At 38.5% G+C, this 23048-nt stretch overlaps 1 protein-coding gene across 1 annotated transcript in view; it reads right to left on the bottom strand.

The window, feature by feature from the left end:
• The window catches only part of Lrp1b (LDL receptor related protein 1B), a 1777071-nt gene extending 1757188 nt beyond the window's left edge, over positions 1-19883 (bottom strand). Inside the window, exon 1 of the mRNA XM_041674488.1 lies at positions 19280-19883. Within this exon, the coding sequence (XP_041530422.1) occupies positions 19280-19454 (175 nt within the window). The 5' untranslated portion in view covers positions 19455-19883. The remainder of the gene's footprint in view (positions 1-19279) is intronic.
• Positions 19884-23048: the final 3165 nt, after the last annotated feature.

The following is a 23048-nucleotide window of genomic DNA, read 5'->3' as shown; positions in this document are numbered from 1 at the left end:
ATTCCAAGTGAGGCATGTTTCATAGATCAAAAAACATATCAAATCCAAGTACTAACTTCCTGATTTCTAAGGGTCCAACAGCTCAATTTGTATGGGACACACAAATCTTCTGTAAAATATAAAAATCATACGAGAGAGATGAGAGGGAAGGAGGGATGGATGGAGGAGGAGAAGAAGAGGAGGAGGAGAGCGTCCTGACTATCTACTAAGCAATAGGGAGCAGCATGAGCCTCCAGTCTCAGAAAGAACACATTTGGATTCGATATTGGGAGGGAGCACATTCCCAAAGACAGTTATTGCTTAATGGGATCCGTGACCATACATCTATTATGAGGGATAAACATGGTTCCCTGCTGGCTCTCCAACACCACCGACAGTTGGTGGTGGGGATTTTAGCTCACTTTAACACCTCAAAAATGTTTTAATATCTTTTTCCCAGTTCTACCATATTAGAACAAAGTTTGCATTCTGTTAGAAAACAGAAGAGCAATATTAAAATAGGAAAACTTGGACACTGCTTATACCAGCTCTGCTGTTGCCAAGAGTAACGTCTGGGTAAAGAGTCCCTGTTCCTGCCATTGACAAACTAATTTTGAGTATATCTATCAGCCCTTCAGATTTGAAAAAAATTTCAAATAGTGGCTTCTTCTAATGTTACATCTTAGAAGCCAAAGGAAGCATGAGATTTACAATACACACATTTTCATATGAACCACCTGTGTTTATTGTTTTTCAGGAAAGTATAAAGAGTACTATTTGGTTTTAAGAAGAAAAAAATTTAAAAAAGATTACTTTTGAATCCTGAACTTTTTTATTTAAAGGGGAGTGCTTCACCTCGAGGAGGAATCAATATGTACATCAAGCATTCTGCTCAGAGCCCTATCTGCAGGAAGAAGAGTAGTACCCACAAAGCATAGTGTCAACATTCAAGTGCCTGGCTCATCTGTTCTTAACGCTGTAAAGAGGACATGGACAGTATTCAAAGAGACAAAGACAGCCTCTGATTTTTGTCTTCATTCTGGTTTTCTGACAGAAAATCTTTAACATGCAGACTCTGCAGAGAAAGCAAACAATCCCTTATGTAAATTCCTTGTTTACAAGCAATGACCATTTATGTGCTATTATATCACATATCATTTCTTCCTGGAAAAACAACGCTTTTGAAGAACAATAGTATTCATACAACACAAAGATATAAGAGAGACTCTTCTTTTCTCCTACCTGCATATTTGCAAAGAAAATATGAAAATCCTTTATTAGTAAAATTACCAACAGAATAATCATAATTTTAACATATAAAAGCAAAGGAAGTCCCATCCTTTAGTAGCAACAGGTTTAGAAAACTATTCATAGCTCAGTAATCATTCACTCTGGGTCCTTTCTGGAACATCGCCACACATATGCAAGATAAGTACTCTACCATGCTCTCCTGCTAAGTCCTTGGTTCTTGAAATGAGTTTAAAATGCCAGCACTGATTTCCTGGGTGGTACAGGACATCTCCACTACATCTGTATTTTCATCTGGTGTTTGTAGGTACCGAGTACTGAGCCCTTTATTGGAAATTGGTGCTCCTTCTCTTCGCTACCTCTGCACATGAAATTCTTCTTATGAGACAGTTTCTACCCAGGGAAGCACTTGTCTCAAAGGGATTTTTAAGGCATTAAATATCCCTGTGGAAAATTCCAATCCCAGATTAAGGCAAAAATGTTAATACCAGAATAAAGTATGGGTGTTCCTCCTTCCTCTCTTTTCTCTACCTTAATTCTTGGTGCAAGGCATAGACTTTTGAATGGTCTGTACAGGTAGCAGCAACTTCGCAGAATTATGAGCACTAGTAAATGCCAGTAAAGGCAAAACTGAGGCATTGTAACCCTAAATTATGTGTATGGTAATACAATTATAATAATGCAAAGCATGTATTAAAGAAGGTTTTGAATTGCAGGTTCCATATCACTACTCTATACGCAAAACACCTTTTAAGCTTTCTGTAAAAGGGAAAAAAAAATCACAGAGGGCCTGAATGACTCTGTAAGTATAAAGCAGCTGCGAATGATGAAGCTTGGGATTTGAATAGAGACTAATTGACTTCCAAAGTTAATCTCTGAACCTCAGTCTCAGTGTGTGTTTTTGCAGCTTTCTGGGATCAACTCAAGTTTATGTTTCTGAAAATCCTATATACTATTTCCTTATATGTTGAAGAAGAAAAACAGAAATTGATCTTCTGATGAAGAAACACTCGAGTAATTAAATAATCTCTTGTCCATGAAAAATGGCTTTGTTTTGCTTATTGGACAATTGATAATCTAATTTTTAAAAATTAGGTCCCTTTTGGGGTACTTTATATTTTTATTAAAAATCCATATATGTTCTAATCATAATTCCCCCCCATCTCGTCAAGATCTTCCCACCTCTCCACCCTTGAAATTCCACATACCTTCTTCCTCTCATAGTGGCATAGTGTCTTTCATAAACTATTTAGAGGCATATTAAATTACAAACCAAACCAAAGAAAAAACAAACAAACAAAAGAAACAAACAAACAAAAAACCAGGAAAGAGATCCTCCTTCTATTACAATGACAACTTTGAAATTACGAAATGGATTCTCCATTTCTAGAATAAATGACAGTTTCCTGCATTTTTTTTACATAATGCTACATAAGAGAAGGCTATTTCTACAGCTGACATTTTACCTGTGCATAATAACAAGCTTCCCTTAGTTAAGTTCCTCCATGAACAAGAAACCATCCTACATGTATTTCTAAAGACTTCAAGAGCAACAGAGGCTGAACTTTTCTTTATCCTCGTTTTATCAATATGAACAGTTCAAGAAATAAAGTTGTTGGTTGCAGGTTTTCCTGCTAATAACTGCAGCCATTTGCTTCATAGTGGTACACCACCAGGAAGGAAAATGTGTTTCTCCAACCTCTTAGTATCTATATGAATGTTAATGTCATATGTGCCAATACCTAAGATTACAGTTACTTGATTGCAAACACTGGACATAATCCAGGAAATATTCTGTCCATAAATGTTCAATATGTACCCATTCTAACCTCTTTATCTGACATAGAGTCTGGTGTTAGAGGACTTCACAAATCTTTCTTCTTGTTTCATTTATGTGGTCCTCTACTGCAAATGGACATGCTTTTGTGGAAGGGGAAACCTTATAGGATCTCGGTCCTAGACAAATAACTCTGAAGAACTAAGGATCACTGAAGAAGGAGAATTAGTAGTTCCCAGGGAAATGTTCTCTATTATGTCATATTTCAAGTGGTCAGCCCTGAAATCATATACATAAGAGCAACACTAGATGAAGAGGTTATGTGTTTACATATACATATGCATGTGTATGTAATATACATATATGTTATATGTATACATGTGTATGAATAACAATTAAAGAAAAAGAGTCATCAATTTTTGGGTAAGGAGGTTCATGGAAAGTGGAGGAGGGAAGAAAGAAAAGGAGGGAATTAATTTGACTATATTTTACTTAAACATAAAAATGTTTAACATTTTCAAAGACGATGACAAATTATAATACCAAATTTTGTAATAATAATAGAATAGTTTGTATTCTTATATATATATAAATGTATAGAGTGAGGGTTCTTTACTATGAAAGGAGAGTTGAGCCATGTATGCATCAATAATAATTTGTAATTCCTTATTACCCATTGCTTTGGGACCAAATTTTGCTTCTTAGCCAATAGCCTTTAAGATACCAGCCCACTGGGGGGATCGTCTTTTATACTGTAAAAACAGCGGGAACCAGGTGCTAGCTCTCTTGCTTCTAGCTCTCATTCCACCTGCTAGACTCTCTGTTTCCTGTTTGCAATGAGAGGACTGTTGTTTTGGATGGCGATCTGTAAGTTTTTCCCCTCAAATAAATTACCTTTTTTATTATCCATAATTACTAACTGGTGTGGGATTGTTTTGCAGCTTCAACCCGTGAATCCAAAAGATGAGATGACTGAAAAAGAAAAACTACAATACACATGTAGAGAGGAATGGGGGAAGTGTAAAAAGAGGCAACAAGATTAAAAGGAGAAATAAAGACTACGGGAGTTTTTAGTGGTAGAACCTAGGAGGATGTTTTAGAACAGGGTGTCCTTCTCTATGTCTCCCTGATTTGCCACCCTACATTGATTCCCCATTGTCTAAATTTAACAAAAAATTTCTGAAAAGTACTAATAGTTAGCATTGTCTTTTTTTATTATTATTATGTTTTTGGTTGTGAGTTTAGTCTTTAATGGCTGAGCCATCTCTCCAGTCCTTATTTTCCTCTGATGTGAGTCTCTGTTTCCCAGAAGCCCTTCTTTTGCTCCTCTAACTAGTTCTTCTGTGTCCTCTGTAATTGACATTGAGATAAGACTCAGGCAATAGAATCTTATCCCCACAGAAACTGCAAGGCCCCTTTCAAGCTAATAGTACATGCATTAGGCATGTTTCTGGATAGGGGGGAGGGGTTGAGTGACTTACATCCAAGAGGGCCTGGGTAGTCCAACAGTGGCCTTTCAGGCACTGGCGAGCTGAAAACACACTACTTAGTTCATGAAGCAGGGAAGTAAAAGCCTAAAAATTCTTGGAGACTGTCAAGTTTCCATTCCGTATTGGAAGTTGAAGAAGGTGAGGTGTCGTAGCAGTTAATGGATGGCTGAAGTAACCAAGACAGACTCATTAGCAGGAAGCCAAAGCAGCAGACAGTCATGCCTTTCCTCAGACTTATTATCTGAACCTGAAAGCACTGCCATTTCTGAGAGCAGATCTTCTCTCAGGGCTTGGTAATGTTTCCTGAAAATGCCCTCACACCAGAGGTATATCTTAACCGATTCCAGGTGCAATCAGGCAGCTGATGAAGATTAACCATCACAGTCCATTGACAGATATATGAGCTAGCATGAAATTTAGTGTAAATTAAGGAACCAAGGGGTTCTTGGAGAGGAATGATGAATTCATATTCTTACTGCAAGCTTTATTCCAACTAGATGCTGTTAAAAATGTCTGTCGTGAGTCAATAGTGCAGAAAAAGATCACTTCGGTAGTTACAGACAGAATGCAGCCACAGCACATCTTGGTGAGGTGGGAGTCTTTATGCATTATTCTACTTATTTTACCAGGCAGGAAGTAGCACAGAGCGAGCCTAAGCGACTCGCCCAAGGACAAAGAGTGAGTCAGAGGCAGAGCTGGGAATGCAGCCCACTTTTTCTGGTTCCCAGTGTACAGCTTTTCTCAGCAAGTCTTAATGCCTTTCAGATGGATCCGTTCCTAAAATGTATTAAGCTGTTAAGAATTCAATATGGGTGCTACCTTACTTTCCAACTAGCCCGCTCTTTGGTACCTGTTACCAGACGCTAGATCAATGATCCCAAAAGTACCCTCATGTCTTACCTTTTCTTTTGACAATGCCCCACTAAAAATCGGTTTTGTTTAAATATCTATGATTCCTAGACATTAGTGAAGGAATCTGTACTTGTCTTTTAGAACTTCAAAACCAAAAGCACAGTTTTAACATTAAGATAAGCTGGAAATGAACATATAGGGCAAAACGTCAGCCACAACAAAGTTCACAACCAATCAACAAGCGACCCCTACAATATTGAGTTCACAAGAGGAAGAGGAAACGAAGTGTGTCTATATATTGGGTAAGTGGCTTTTCAATAAGATTCTGGAAATTTGCCTTTATACAGATCTATGGTTATTTCCATAACTAGAATTCTGGAGCTCATTCTATTGAAAATTCTGAATCATTGCTAGAGCTGTCTTCTTTTACACCAATTACTAAAGACACGTAGTCCTAACTAAACTGGAAATGGCATGTAGGCCAGATGCTAATGCTTCAGAGTCTTTCAAATACCGTTGTTGGGAACATCACCCGTTGATCCTGTTACTTAACAAGTGAACCAACGTGTAGCTGTAGAATTTCTTTCTATGTAGCAATCTACACAGTCATATTCACTGGGACATGATGGTCTAAAAGATAAAATCTATTTACTATGCCTGCATGGACATGCCTGTTTATCCCCCATATATAAAACAGACATAGAATCACTATCCACGCACATTTTACTTTGCTTTGCAGTCATCCTGTATGTGACTGATTTTATGGCCGTGACACTTCTCATCTCTGAACACTCAGTAACTCGTGTGCAAAATATTATTTGAAGCCCATGTCCTTGACTTCTTGAGAAAACATCAATAAACACTAATTACCTTTTATATTTACCTGGGATATTCAACAACTTTATAAACAGTAAATGTTGAACTCAACAAGAATACTTTTCCTATAGTCACACTAATTCAGAGTTTCAGCTAGCTGATAACCATAAATTAACTCTTCAAACTGAAGTGTTAAGAAAAATAACTTCTCTTAGAATGAAAAAATGTAGGTACAGAGTGCTGTTCTTTCCCTATGGTTCTATCAATCTTTGACACTTAAGTGAGTGCATCTAACTAAAGGTGTCCATGATTTTAAGATTCTGTGAAATCTGGAGAAATGTAGGCCACTGAAGGGGAGGCAGGGGGAATGCACGATGGCATTGTTGTATTTGGTACTGTAAAAAATAATAACCTACTAAAAATAATAAAAAGAGGGATATGCTAAGCTTCTGGAGGGAACAACTGGAATGATCTCTCAGTGTCAAAGCTGGAACAATATGAACAAGAAAATAAGTAATGGCGGGTTCAGTTTATGGTAGAAACAATTGAATCAATATAGGTGAATCTATACATATATGAACAAATAGGGAAAGATAGGCAGTTCGTCTTGACAGAATAATTTTAGCAAATGTAGAAAGAACGGGCATGATGCCACCTCACCCAGCAGTTCCATGGACAACGTGACACAGACCTCATTTCTGCTGTTGTGACAAACTGAACAGAGTACTGGTCTGTTATGTTCCTGTCAAGATCACATCATCTCCAGTGTATCATGTGAGAGGTCAGGCAAAACTGAATTGTGGCAAATTCTACAAATATCTCAAAAGCATTCCTCAGATGAGCACAGAACCTGGAAGTAAGAAGTAACAAAGGGATGAAGGCAGATGTGAAAAATGCATGGGCAGAATGGAGTTATGTGCTATACCTGGGTTGGAGGTGAAAAACACAAATGATGTATTTGTATCATGCTCTTAGCTCTGAAGTTTGTACTTAGTCACATTTATTGTTCCGATATTGCATTTTTATTTCTATATTATATTATCAATATGTAATATATTAGTATTAGAGATAAAAGTTTATATAATTCTCACTTAACAAATTTATATAAGCCTATTTTGTTTTTTTACTTTATTTTATTTATTTTTATAGAGCTCTACATTTTTCTCTGCTCCCCTTCCTGCCTCTCTCCTCCCCTCTTCAACCCTAAAGTATTTCAAAAGTGAAAAGTTACTCTTTAAAATAATCACTTGACCTGAGATAATTCCAATATGACACACAGGCATGCAATCTAGACACTGTATGTTTTTGGTTGTGAGCCTACCTTTTAATAGCTGAGACATCTTTCCAGCCCCATGGGTGATATTTAAAACATGGATATTTATCTATCTATAAACAACCAAAATCCAATCTCTCTTTAACCATCCAAAGGTCTGGATTGTCTTGTGGCCATAATCTCATTAGCTACCACTTTGGATTGTTAGGTGTTATGTCCTGTGTAGATGTCACCCATAGAACCTTCTGAGCAGAAATCTGTGTTTGTGAAGCATGCCTTTAATATGCAGGGGTCACTAAATAGGTCAAGTGCTGTTACTTAAGATGAGAGCAGAAAGATTTCAGCAACTTTGCCTCTAAATCTGGATTTCTCGGTAGTCACACCCAAAATTATTGCACTCTCTGAAAATATTGAAAAAATTCTGTCAATCATTTTTTGTTGGCTGCAGACAGATGGGAGCATCAGGATGACTTCTTTAGGTCCCCAGGAGATAGTCATCTTTCAGGAAATACCATTGTCCTTATTACAGATGGAGTTCCATGTTCATGTGCATCAGTTCTCAAGCCCTGTCGGGGACATTGTCATAGAGACACTACCCTGATTTTCACACAGAAGAGCTTGCCCAATCATCCTTGGTACACACTGAAAATACTGATAAATTTGAGCAGATTCAGTTTCTGAAAGCTTATTTTTGACTTAAGTAACTTCTTTGCCAATTGACTTATGCCACTGCACTTGGCTCCATGTAAGAGGTTCAAGCCCTATTCGAAGACAGCAAAGTACCCCTGCCTAGATGCCTTTCTATTATTTCTGAACATTTAGGCACTAATTATTTTTTGCCTTACCTAAAATGTAAGCAAATTCTTTCTACTCCCTTTGAGTCTTTTTCCTACAATGGTCTCCTTACAAAAGAAATAAAGCCCTCAGCAGACCTCCATGTGATGTGAGTATAGTTCTAACTTGTGAACATAAATTACACCTCATTCTCACAAACATACAAAAGAGCCCTCTTCCTGTTGATTTCAGTTCTCAGGTTAATTTATTTCCAAACTTTTGGCACCTCTCTGCTGAAGTACACAGCAAAAAGATTTACACTGAGCCCCAAATTAAATATTAATGCAAAATCTCCCAGCCTCAAATTTCATTTGGTTCAGTCACTCTAAAACTTAACAAAATTTTGGTATATACCTCATGTTTACTTACTTTAAGGCATAGTGTTGATTTTAGCACTGAACTCTCAGACCCAAATTATAAAAGAGGTTTTTGACAACATGAATGAAAAATGAACTGAACTTAAAATGTCTACTAAACTCACATGTACATACTTTACACAGCAGTGAAATTGCTTGAGATCTTTTGCTTCAATATTTTATGTAGGCATTTCTAAAACTTTATATTCTTGTGTTTGAATCACTTCGTCTCAATGTACAGTCTACTTAGTAGATGTTTTTCCTAAATTCAGACACAGCACCACTGAAAACTATGCATATACACATGGATTTATGCATTGCCACTCAGGCTTAGAAGTATTCGCAGTTTGAATTTTCCCATAACGCTCTTACTCCTTCTTATACCATGAAGGGCATAAGGAGGTGAGCTGCTTTCTTGGTTCTCTATTCAGGTGATCTCGAATTGATGTGAGATTTTCCTCTGTATGCTATGAATCTGTTTTATTACCATTGGTTAATAGAGAAGCTGCTTCTGCCTATGACAGGGCAGAATAGAGCCAGGCTGGAAATATGAACTATAGAGAGAGTAGGCAGAGTCAGGGAGATGCCATGTAACTGCTGAAGGAGACAGATGCTGGAACCCTACTAGTAAGCCACAACCTTGTGTGGATACACAGATTAATAAAAATGGGTTAATTTAAGTTGTAAGAGTTAGTTAATAAGAAGCCTGAGCTAATAGGACAAGCAATGTTGTAATTAGTATACTTTCTCTGTGACTATTTGGATCTGGGCAGCCTGGAAATAAGTGAGCAGTCTCTGCTTATATCTTAAGTTCTGAAGGAAATTAAGTGAACTATTTTAGGCACTAAACTGATACTATGGTAGTATTCTGCATTGCACATCTTCACTTAAAGTTCTAAAAGAAACCTCAGCTTTTGCTCAAGGTAGAGAATAAGAGAGATGGAGAAGAGAGAGAGAGAGGGAGAGAGAGAATATTAATGATAATACAAAGGAACAATGACAAACTTTCAGGGCCTAACTCCCAAAGCCCCCAAACAATCTTCAATACTTAGTGCCTGGTGACTCACTCAGCTTAAAAGGAACAGTAGCACCTTCAAACATGTGCATTCAGTACTTTACAGACCCTCATGATGAGAAGCTTTCCAATATCACAACATCTGTATGCCTCTCTTCAGGTTCCTCTTACATTCTCTTTCCTTTGTAACTTTAGCAAGAGCCAAGAAAATCTGAATTGTGTGTTCTGGTAGTGCAAGCAAGTTTACCTTAAAAATACAGAGTTGGCAGAGTTGCGTAATTAGTGTGTCAATTGCTTGTGCTGGCTCTAGGTTCTACAAAGCACATCAAGGCTGGTATGCATTGGGTACTACATCAGGATAAACCTAGGAAGAAAACTCATGAGCTCTGACGGAACAAGTAGCACACCAGTTCTACACACATCAATTCTAGAGCCATACTTTGGTTCTGGAAGATGGCTTGCCAGTTTTTTTCAGCACCTCTCTTCTCTTCAAAAGCTTCAGATTTAAAAAAAAAAAAAAACTTCTCAGAGTGAGATGGGTGCAGTGAGTAGTAACTGTGTTACAATTTCTTCCCTTTGCTAACCTAATAGAATATTCATAACCAGGAACATTTGAAAAATTTGTCAGTTGAAATTCTTCTCAATCATGTAAAGGTTTAAGGTACAATTGAATAGGAGCTCTCTGCTAAAAACTCAGAGGATTTCTTTGAGAATAAAACACAAATGAGTCTCCGTGGGCCAATTTTTCTTCCTTTTGCTTTTGCAATCGTTTAAATTGTTTGAAATGGCAAAAAATAATTGCTGTATATTTATCAATACTTAGGATGTTCTTAATGTTCCTAAATGCATAGTTTTAAATAACCCAGAAAGAATGCTATGTTGGCATCTATGAGTTCCAGATACAGTATGCATAGAGGGAGTAAGAGGAACATTGGTGTTGGATGTTCTGAAATACAAGTACAAAGGTATTAGTAAGAAAAAACATTATTGCAGGATCAAACACAATCATTTGGTGTCATGTACTGCATTGAATTATAACATGTGTGAGCCAATGAAAGGCATTCCAAAATGGAATGCATCCATCCCTAAACAATATATACTAGATGTTCTGTCGTTAAGAACATCCACCTTTACTTCTACAAGCTAAAAATGACCACTTCATGCTTCGTCTTCCTATGTATTCCTATGAGTGAGACATATTTTATTATTGTAGACTATCTGCTTAAAATTGGTCCTCTTACGTAAGCAGGTAAGGCTTCCAGTGGAGGGTCTAGGACACCAACCCAGCCACAAACCTTTCGAGATTCAATTTGTCCTGCGTGCAAGATGTGCTGGAGAAAAAGTGGCACAGAGCTGTGGGAGTAGCCAACCAATGACCAGTCCAACTTTCACCCACACCCAGAGAGGAAACCCACGCCTGTCACTGCCTGGGTAGCCAGGAACCAGAGGCTGGATAGCCCAGGAACCTACGATAGAATCAAACAGGGCTGATAAGAAAAGAAATAAGTTAATGAAACGATTTTTAATTATATTCTGCTATACTCCTAGACTAGAGACTAGCATGATCATCATCAGAGAGGCTTCATCCAGCAACTCATATGGAGAGAAAGAGAGCCAAACACCAGGCAGAGCTCAGAGAGTTCCTGAGGAGGGGGAAAATGGATTATAGGAGCCAGAGAAGTCAAGGAGACTACAAGAACACCACCCACAGAATCAATAATCCAGGGATCATAGGGGTCCACAGAAACTGACAATCAGGGAGTTTGTATGGGTCCGAACTAGGTCCTCTACATATATCTTATGGTTGTGCAGCTTGGATTTCTTGTAGGACTCCTAACCGTGGGAGCTGGGGCTGTCTCTGATTCTTTCTCCTACTTTTGGTATTTTTTTCCCCTCATAAATGGCTTGCCTTGTCCAGCCTTGGTGTGAGATATATGCCTAGTCTTACTGTAGCTTGATATGCCTTTTTGGGTTGATATCTCTGGGAGGCCTGTTTTTTTTTTCTGAAGGGCAAGGGAGAAGGGGATCGGGGAGAGAGAAGTGTAGTCTGAGGTAATATATGAGAGAATTAATTAATTAATTAATTAAAAATAAATAAAAGATTTAAAAGTTTGTTCCATCTTGTCTCATCATTACCATTTTCATTCAAATCCACAGAACCTTCCCCAGGAGAATTTAAATGACCCTGTAACTCTGTTGCTCTCTCTTGTTTGTGTAGCAGAAAAAATAATCTACAATTTCATCTCTTAAAGAAGCTCTAATTGCTACTTATTTTAATCAGGACTAAACCTATGTCCCTCCCCTCTATTGACATTTAGCTAATCTGATTCCCCTACTCTACTGAGCACAGACAGTTCATTCCAGACATGCAAGCCTTCTCTCATTCTCTAAAGATGAGATAATGATCATTTCTCAAGGTCTAAATGAAAAGTTTCTCCACTACTGAAGATGGTCTCCTTTATCACTTGTTATTAGCAGACATATCAACCATCCTGAAGAAATTATATGTATAGAACCACCAAGGCATTTCTACCAATCACTTGACACTATTTTTCTATCTTTGTAACATAATTGGTATATATTTCCTATGCTGGTTGCTCTTGGCTAACTCTTCTTGCCTCTCATATAAATACTCATGGCTGAACTACATTGTCAAACAAGTAAAATAAAACCCCTAGCCTTTTTGAGGGGAGGTGATTGTATGGTAATGGAAGCAAGAAAAGATCTGAAAGAAAGTTAACAAAAGTCATTGCTCTCACGATTCATTTCAAAGTATCTGACAGGACTATTTAGCTAGTTTAGCTAAGAAAAACATTAAAGTTCTATAGTATACCTGGTTTTAATTACATATTCAAAAACTCACTTTTTGTCCACAAACAACTTAAGTATACCATTGAGGTTTCATCCCATCACTATTACACGGATGATCAAATAGCCGTTATCATTATGATAGCAAAATGGCTAAAATATTGTTTGATTTCTGCGTCCGCAAGGCCATGCACAAGTCTTCAAATTATGAATGATGAGTGATCACAATCCATAATACCTTTACCTCGGACAACAAGAGTCTACTGAGCGCATCCAGTCACCACTGCATTTTCAGAATAATAAATGAGAAAAGTGCCTTAAAATTAAGAGTTGAAGAAAGTAGAATATTTTTATTAAAGTATACTTAGTATTTTTGAACATAAAAATACACCATTAAAAACTCTGAGAAATGTGTATGTTTTAAATATATTGAAATTCCAGATCTAAAATTTATAGAACTTAATATTTTATCAAATGTTTGAGAACACTAATTGCTCCAAATATTACATCTATGTTGGAAGAATCCAAAATGTCAATGTCAAAGTTCTCTCTCAGACTCTTTGTCCTTCCTAGCGTTAAATGTCATAATTCTTAAGGAAAATAGAACATTCTAAATACAATAATGTTTTCATCATTATACCTATGGTTATTTTTCTTTCTATAAATATCTTTAATATACCCTAGGAGCTCTCACAGCATCCACAACTAAGTCTCATTTCCTTCTTCTGGCCCCACTCTCATCTTCAGTTTTCTTTTTCATATTAAGAAGAAAAGGATAAGATGACAAATTGTCATTAAAGAAAAACTCAGCGGTAGAAATTTCTTAAGGAATTATGCATTCATATTTCTAAAGTTAAGCTATCTTGAAGCTTGAAGGATGGAAATGCTACATGGAAAGTTAGGAAGGACCGTCCTATTGATGGGAAGAACAAAACAAGAGACAAACTGTGGAACCTTGATCTTACCTAAAGAACAGGCACATTCTTTCCACTAAAATGAGGTCATTTTTCAACAATACCTGTCTTTGGTCTGAAGGCTAAGCCAGCCAGGACAATGAAGTGCATGCGACTCAGGAAATAGATGTCTGGCTGTTATTAAGAATACACTTTGAGATGAAATGTAGCAATGGTAGTTTAGCAAGGCAACATGTCCTATCTTCTTCCCCAAGTTTTTATTTCTTTTCTTTTCTTAAAGTTATAAAAAAAAATTGTACTTGAAACTGTCCCTTCTAAAAATGCCTACATAAGGACACTCATCTTCTCTAAAGAATATCAATATAACATTTTCCTGATAGTAATAAAAATTTCTAAAGATGAGTATATTTAACCTAACCAATAAAAGTAAACAAAAGAACCAATGTTAGGAATGCACTAATTGAAATGACTGGTTCTATAGGAGAAATAGCCCTGAAAAGTTTGATTTTCTGACCGACTTTTGGAAAAGCTGAGAGGAAGTCTCAGATGTTGACAAAGTATCATTATCTGACAATTGGATTTTTCTATCTATCTGTACTCTTATCTAAGAGCTTTAATTTTAATTTAGGAACAAGTTAATTCCATGAATTAGTTTGCTCAGGAAACTCAATCAAATTAATTGTGTTTCTGTGGAGACAGTCTAAACCAATAAGGCACAAAGAAAGAGAAGAAAAAAGGTGTGGAAAACAGGGATAGTCGGAGAGAGAAAGAGGAGGAAGAGGCCAGATAGAGAGTTGTATTTTGTGATAATGCCGAATTCAGAGCAGTGAAATAAATAATACATATTTTCTAACTTGGTCATGCAGTTGTACCAGGAGAGATAGAGGAGACCACCAAATCATTGATTAGGGAAAATGTAGTTCTAAATTTGTGCAGACAGTACACGGAAGAAAAGCTTTCGATTGAAGAAAGTATATACATTTTTCAGGTCATTTCTTCTGATGTGTGATGTGATATTCTGTAGGGTTTGGTCCTCTTTCTCTGATATGGAGGGCGCAGTTGGTGAAATCACAATGTTACTTAGATGAGAGTTTATGTAAGATTGAAAATAGCGACTTGACATTATTGTGAACATGATACATCTTAAAAGAGACTTAAATAAATATAAATTAATGCTCATAGGAATTAGACCTAGTGTTAACTTTAATAAACAAATTCTACAGGTGTTTCTGTATTTAGTATTGTTTCATATTTAACTATTAAGATATTTTCCCCAGGTAGGAGTTCATTTTCCATACCTCTGCATTAAATGTGGGCTTATGGATTAACAGGACAGTAGAAGCAGAAAAAGGTATTGCTTCAGAATTTCAATATTAGCTAGTTAAAATAATTTTGTCTCCCTTCTATAAAGCAAAAAAATAAACCCCTAAAATTTTGAATTTCCCTTCTCCATACATTGAGGTGCATACATTATATTTGTCATTATTCTCAGATTAAGTTTGGCAAACCACATTTTCCCTATTCCAGGCACTAAAATCCATTTGAATGGCAAGCTCGTGAAGCTTTTTCACAGGCAATTGCTCAGGGCTGGGTGGGGTTCAGTGAGATCACAGGCTCAACATACATGGGACACTGGCCTCAGTTCCTCCACTGAAAAACTGATAGGGGGCAAAAGTACTTTGACATATGTGACTTCCAGTTTCGGATTGTGTGAAAACTAAATACTAGCCATATGGAAACTCATTAGAGTACTGCTTGCTTCGGGTCAGGAAATATTTCAACAGTTTTTCATTTCACATTTTTATTTCTGTGTCTCAGGAATGCACTAATCACAAACATAATTTTATCTACAGTTATGAAAAAGTAAAAACTTTATTGTAGTAAACAGTATCTGCAAGGTTGTCGCCAGAGGGGCATTTTATGGTCTTTGCATTGAAGCTGTCATTTTAAGAAAGATATGTAAATCCAAATTTCACATGTGGGTAGGATCTACTTGCTCCTGCATTGGTTTGACTAGTGACATTATGTTGGTACAAGCATGTTCAACGTTTAGCATTAATTCCACTTTCTTTGAATGTATCTATCTGGAATGAAGACAAGTGTTTCCTCTGTACAAGAATTGTTTTGACAGACAGGCATAGAAGAGGGAGCAATCTATCCTTGTGTCTCACTGGAGATTTTTCCCCACACTTCTTCACTGTAACTAGGAATGAGTAGACAATGAGAATGTAGTTCATGTAAGACATAAGAATTAGGTGCAGAAACAAAACCAATGATATTATTAGGATAAAGGTCATATTACAGCATGGAATAGAGAGAAGAAGTGGAGGTCCTGAAGCATTGCATTTCCTTTCAAAACCAACCTGTGTTCACTGCAAGTGGTTTTAAATGGATCTTATCTTTATTGTATGGCATAGGCTCAGACAAGAGATAGACAAAGCAACTAAGAACTAATGAGCATTGTGGATCCAATGTAGGTGCATAGGAAATCTCTGTCGCCTTTACTGGCCAGTAGCATTTGTAAAGGGCTACTTCATTCCTATGAATACACTAATGATATCACCCAGAAGCAACTCTACAATTTTTTCACATTTACTCAAAAACAAATCTGTATTAATAATTCCAGAGTAGTTAGTACTTAGTTTTCTGTGACAATCTATGCATTCTTTATTCTTAGAGGAGTAATTGAAAACAGGGTAAGCAACATTGATGTAAGTTGTTTAAAATTATCTCTGTACTACTATTCATTATGAAATTAAAAGACAAAGAATGCAAGACATTACTAATTTAGCTAAAGATAATGGCTCCTTCAATCAGCACATAGTTCTAACATATCTGCATTTTTCTCTTGTTTTCCTATTTAAACTTAAGTTTGGAAGTTTGGAGGAAACTGAGTCACAGTTTTGAAACTTCTTCAAAAACAAAATCTGAACATTTGATCAAAGGAGATATGAATTACAACAGGCAAGTGAATTACATTTTTTTAAGAGAAAGAAAATTAATATCAAAGCATTAATAGTTGTAACCTTTTACTGGTTTTAAGCAGACACAAGAAGAGGACAGAAGCAGCAAGAACACTAATTATCTGGAAAAAGCTCTCAACATTTTACCAGACTCAAGGATTTGAATTTATCTTGGGTTTCCCACCTCCCAATCCTTTCAGATAATTTAACAACTTAAGACATACTTCCTTTTAAGTCTTAATCACTACCAAACGATACTTTGATATACTATGACATCATTAAATGACAAAATTAGTCGATTCTAAATGAATATGATTTATCCTCCTTTTGGCTGTTAAGAGTTATAAAGATATTTCCTTTTTCGGATACAATGAAATGTAATAAGAAGTGGCACATACATTATTTTGACAGTATAAAAATCAGTGTAAACTAGGCAAACCACATGTCATTAAAAGACAGGTAGTTGCATATGGCTTGGACACTAAACATACGAAGGAGTTTGACATGCATTTCTGGTTTTGTTGTTGTTGTTGTCGCTTTGTTTTACTTTTTAGCTAGTAAAAGACTTTAGCCTCTGCTCACAAACTTCACAGGGATGCCACAGCAGAGCAGGAAACAAGCACCTCCCTCGAGAAAGAGAAGCTCCCTTTACCTTAAGTATCTGGAGGACCCCGACATGGTCTCACACGTCAAGACATAAAGCTCCCCCTTACACTATTAAACTCACCAGTATTTTCACACATATATTCTCTTCTTCAAGGGCCATTGCCACTGCCACAAGCCTGAAGGCAGCTACATCTCATTAACCTTGTTCTTGGGTTATAAGCCTTGTCTTCACTGTCAGCATCTCAGTGGGGGGCATCTGTCATAATGCAGCTACATTCTCATTTTAAACATTTAACAAGATTCTCTCTCTCCCTCTCCCCCTCCATCCCTCCTCTCTTCTCTTCTTAGAAACAATTGAAGATGACTCTTACAGCTGTGATAGACTGTTGGCACAGTTTTAACTAATTTTTTTTAAGTTTTGAGAGTTCGATTAGGAGCATTAGAATTCAGTAAGTGTTGATCTGCAACTATGCATGCTTGCACTCCATGACAAAGTACTTCTGACAATTTTTTCAGCTGATAATTAACATTCAATTAAGTAATGAAAACTGACAATTATTTTCCATGTAACCTTAGATGTTCTTCCCTTTTCTGTAACTATATTGACACTAAATATCATTCTTGATGCTAATTTCTTATCTCTTGAAAGAGCTGATTTTTATTTATTATTGTAGACAAACTTCTCTTAAGATGTTCAATCATTCCCCTCAGGTAGCAGCAGCAGTATGCTACAGAAATACACAAAGCACTGAGCTAGGGGTGAGGTCAGACTCCAGGGTGTGTGGGTGTGTGTGTGGGGGGGGGGAGTATATTCCATCACAAGAAACCCAAGACCAACAGTCTGTCTGTAGCCTGCTCTGCCAGCATCCTGAGCCAGAAGCTACACCTTCTCATGTGTTTCAGCCCAACTTCAAACGTTTTTGCTAAGGAACATTGAGGAGCGACTGTGGCAGATCAAAGCCACCGTCATTTCAAGTGAGAGCCCCATGCTTCCATTTTATCTGCACCATTTTCAACTCTTCCACAGCAACTTCAAGGCAACTTAAACTAGTTCAGAATCTTTATGTTTCGGCAGCCGTGTTCCTGAAAGATTACCAGAGCCACTCCTAGAAATGCCATGTGTGAGCCTCTTGTAGGATTAGGCGCTGGTGGCTAAGCGTAGGTTAAATAGAACCATTACAACCCATCTGGTCCTGTCCTATTATGAAACTAGTTCCTAGTCAATTCATAATTCCTTTCATCTGAACCAACTGAATCTCACAATGCAAGACCCTTCCCTTTGCGCTTTGCTTTCCACTGGCATCTGTGTATTTGAGGTTTTTAATATTTTTGTTTATTTTCTCTTCCCTAATTAAGTGAAAAAAGCTGAATTATATGATCATTATGAGATCAGCTCAGGATTTATGATACTTCTAATTTTTCTTTAAGGAGTTAACCCTTCTGAGCCTGGTGGCAGTGTGCAAATATTCCTTTGCTGCGATTTTCCACTTTCCCTTTTTAACCCACATATCCTTGTCGATGATAGTAAAAAGATAAGAGGAATTGTGGGTTTCCAGGTCAAAAGTTTCAGAACCTGCGTTAATTATCCTCCCCTTCTCTCTGGGTTCCCCATAACCTTTCCCCTCTGAACTTCTACCGTTCCCAGCTTTTTGATGAAGAGCAAGCGCAAAGTGCTAGGCTAGATGGAGTCAGACTCTCCATTCCATAAGGCTATCAAGGTACCCTGGTCCTGGGTCACAGACCTTCCCCCATCAGAAAAGGCAAGTTCTAGCAGTGCTTGAACAGTCTCAGAAAAAGCCCTCAGGAGCTTCTCTGCTAGCCACCCAAGCCAAGCCAACCCCGCAAAAGGCGACAGAGCCTCTCCGGGAGGGAGAGAGCTCTGACACCTCTCCCCAGATGCACAGCTGAGGAAGTCAACCAGGAGCTAAGTTGGGAGAGTAATTGTCTATGGCGGATAATCAGGAGGCTAAAGCTCTCAGCTGAAAGCAAGCGCCAAAGGGAGTCTAAAAGAAATGCGAATTCCGATTCAACATCGGCAGCGCTTGGGATGCCCGGGCAGAAGCCACTGGCCAAGTACAAATGCTCCCGGGGGGAAGAGGGACATACAAAATCAGGACCCGAAAATGACAAGGGTAAAATGTGCAGGCAGCGGTACACTCTGGCTCCTAGTTCAGAAACCCTCCAATAACCTTCTCCCCCCAGGAGGTTAGCGCACAGTGGCCAGTGGGTCCCGGGAGCGGGGAGCGGGGCTGCCAAGGACTTAAGTTTCACACTCAGTTGTTTGCCAGTATCACCTAGCAGGAAAGCCAAAGGAGGAAACTGCGAAAGTGGGGGGTCGTAGCCCTTACCTTGGTCAGCTCCCACAGTCAGCACCTTGGCGTTAGGCAATAATCCCGAGAGAGTGAGGACAGCGAGAAGCAATTGGGACATGGTGATCTTCCCGGTGAGCCTGTGCTGCAGACTGCTCGGCGGCACCCTCGGCCCGGCCGCGGCCGCTGGCAGCCTGGAACTGAGCCGCGTCATTTACAAATGTCACTGGAAATCCCTGGGTCGGTGGGTCCAGCCAGTCCTTCTTGCTCTGCCAGGAGCAGGATGTGGAAGGTGTGCGGAAGCGCGCCTGCGGAGAGCGTGCGAGCGCCAGCCAGGCGCTGTATGTCTGGACTTTTCGATGCAGGGGTACGTCTGATCTTACATCACGCAAGAGGGGCAGAGAGATGCCCGCCGATGGGAATTCACTATTAATCACCGAGGCCTCAGTACACCCATCCGTCGCCCACAGAAATCACATCTATTACTAGTAAGAGGCGGTTAACACGACAGGGAAACAGCCGCAAATATCACTGCTCTTTCAGCCTCCTCGAAGAGAAAGTAACTGCTCGCTCTTTCTGTAGGGATCTGGGTCCTTAGCGAAGGGGAGACTGCAGTGGGCCAAACCAGCCAGACGCCAGAAAGCATCTCCAGCCAGCTGAGAAGTCCCGCTCTTGCGCCTAGCAAGCCGCTTCTCAGGCAAAGCAGATTTGATGCCTGGGCTGCAGTAAGGAAGCTTCCTTCCAGGGAAACCAACGCACACCAGGACCTTGTTTCTCTTAGGGAAATGGTTTCCTCCACTTGACAGCTCGCAGAGCTTTCTCAACTACACTTGTAACTTTTATGCTGAGTGGCACCTGGGGACAGAGCAGCAAAATTAGTGACTCAGCAGAAAACAAAACCAACGTTCCCAAAGTCACTAACCATCACACACACACACACACACACACACACACACACACACACACACACCAACACCACAAGGCAAGGGAAGTGCAAACAGCCATCCAGGTCCCCAGGCACATCATATTAAAGCAGGGTTTTGCATGATTTTTCTGTTTAAAGGAATTCCTCAAGTCATTTTAAGCTTTTGAGGTGGTTTTTGTGGTTTTTTTATTTCCTATACTGCACGGACAATCTGGGAACTTTCTGAAACCATGAGATGTATTGAAATGAGTATATGGAACATTTACACACATACGCGTGTGGTGCACCTACTACACAGCTCAAGTTGATTTTGTGATCATTTGAGAATCACAGTGATAATTCTGGTATTTAGATTTAATCCGGCATTCAGAAAGGACTGGCTTAAACTTCAATATCTGAAGAGTTGAAAGCTGACTTTCTTCATAGTATTATCAGTCATTGCCTTTCTATGGAAAATATCTGACATTTTAATATTTTAAAACCAGATGCCACATGAAGTGACCAATGCCTTTAATATCAACAATAGAGGCAATGGCTGGTAGATCTCTGAGTTCGAGGCAAGTGAGAAGACAGCAGGGCTTACACACACACACACACAAAAAAAAAAGAAAACTGAAAGAACAAAAAACAAGTCAAAAGGTACTTAGAGGAGCAATATGGTAAAGACTTTTTGCATTGCCAGATTTGAAACTTAGACGTCAATGGGAGAAATTTGTCCTAAAAATGACCATAAAATTCTCGGGAGCCCAACTTTGGGCAATCCAGAAGAGAAGCCATTAAGATTAAACAGAACCAAACTGTGGGAAGCAAACTTGGGAAATGCAAGGCCAGGCATCTGGAAGAAGGGTCTTTTCATCCTTATACTCCGGTCATATGTGCACCTCTTCTGCCACCCTCTCCGTATTGAAAAATTTCACTTTTAGTTTGCCTTTTGAATTTAGTTATTCAGGTCACACGACATGTAATATTTACAAATATATATATATATATATATTTATATATATATATATTCCCCCTCTGGTTGTTACACATAATGGCCCCAAGATTTCTTTCAGTTTCTTAATACTACGCACCCAATAGTTTAAAATTTCCACAAACTTAGGAATAAATGATGAAGTTCCAAAGAATGGGAACTGCGAATGTAAGGCAGTGTCTCTCAAGGGTCCATAAGACATCTGCAGTCTATGGAATTATCCACTGGGAAGGACTGGGTGTGTGTGTCTCCTACATAATCTCAACTAGGCAACTATGGCAAAAGCTACAATGAAATTTCCACCATCACCCCATGTCTCTGCAAAAGGGGGGAGCACCCAAGAGCCATGCTGAAGACATCAGACTCTGTCTTCCATACTGCTGTATGCAGTTGCGCAACACGGAGACAAGGTTGCAAAGGCAGACAGGTAGAGGCTCCACATTCTTTTGCTAGGCAACTGCTCTTCAGCCTCTGCAAACTTGGAGGCTTGAAAAGGGAACTCTGGGAAAGGTAGTCAGGTGAAATCGCAGGAGATGCTAAGGTTTCAGCATGCTGCACTCCGAGCAGGCAGCACTCCAGAAGAATGAACCCAGCAATGCAGGAACAGAGGGAACGAAACACAAACTGTCTCAGACCATTTGACCTACATTTTTTCTCCCTTAAATGAAAGAACTTGAAACTGTACTGCCCAAACACAAAGCAGTAGAGCAAAATAAGAATTTTTAAAGCAATTAAAAAAAAATCAAGCCATCAATTGTGAATAACACATAACTCAAAACAGTGCTACAACCAATACAACACATTGAGAAGTTCAGGTGTGAGTAAAGTGGGCTTGCTGATGCAGGGAGCGGGTTGTATCTGATTTCCACTGAGACTGTGCTCCCACTAAGCATTAATGGGAAATACAAGAGGAGACATTTTAGTGTAAGACAGAAAGTGGATGTGATTCCATTGGCACTAGTATCTGAAAAACTCCTCCAGCTGTTAGTTTGACAGGCGTTTAGGAATACGGCACAGACCCTGCACTAAAATGCTTGTTGGCAGTGGATGCTTTAGAAAGGGGGTTTAGACTGGAGACCCAGTAAATACACATGACCAGTTCATTCAGAACATATAATAAGCAGATCAAATAGGGGGCGGTGGAATTTCCTTGCATCAGAAAGTTACATAAGGCCAGTTTTGAAGTGACATGAAAAGCGATTGCCTACCTCACCTCAGAGCACTTGCACAAAGTAGTTCTTCCAAACGTCTACTGAAAACAATCAATTTATCACAGGAGATAGTTGTTATGAGCTCTGCTGCCACTCACAGATACCCAGAAAAAAGTTGAACTTAAATTAAATAACGTATGTCTAGCTTTTAAGTATTCAGCTCATTTAATATATTATAAGTATAAAAGTAACATAAACATAATTTTCTATAAATTCTTTTATTTCTCCATAATATATTCTCATGGAAAAGAAAATGAATAACAAATATGTTATTGGTGGAGACAAAATCGTTAGCTACTATTTTTAGTCTTGTAACCCATTATAATTTCATTACAATCAGATATTAACATTGACCAGTCAAATAAATTCTTATCAAGCTATAGGATACAATATACTTTCTCAATGAGACAAATGAAAACATAACCAGTCACTCTTTATAGTTTGTGACTATACGTGACTATTGACTATCAGTCAGTGGTAATGCTACTTTGTCTTAGAGCCACCTGTCCGTTTGTGATGAAACACTACATTTCTTTTCTGCTCTTTATCATTGGGGATTCTTTACTATCCAGGTATCATTTTATAAACACCAACCATCTCAGTTGTGAGTGAAGGAAAAGAGTCTTATTTAAACAACACACTGAGTCTGACCACCTCTCACTAGAGAGGGATATGCAGGAGAATGTGCCCCAAAGTCTG

This window comes from Microtus oregoni, unplaced genomic scaffold (assembly GCF_018167655.1).
Source record: "Microtus oregoni isolate MIOR12 unplaced genomic scaffold, Mior012 000025F_ref0000491, whole genome shotgun sequence".
Classification (NCBI taxonomy): domain Eukaryota; kingdom Metazoa; phylum Chordata; class Mammalia; order Rodentia; family Cricetidae; genus Microtus; species Microtus oregoni.
The sequence above is the reverse complement of the archived record's forward strand: the minus strand, read 5'-3'. Positions and strand labels throughout refer to the sequence as shown.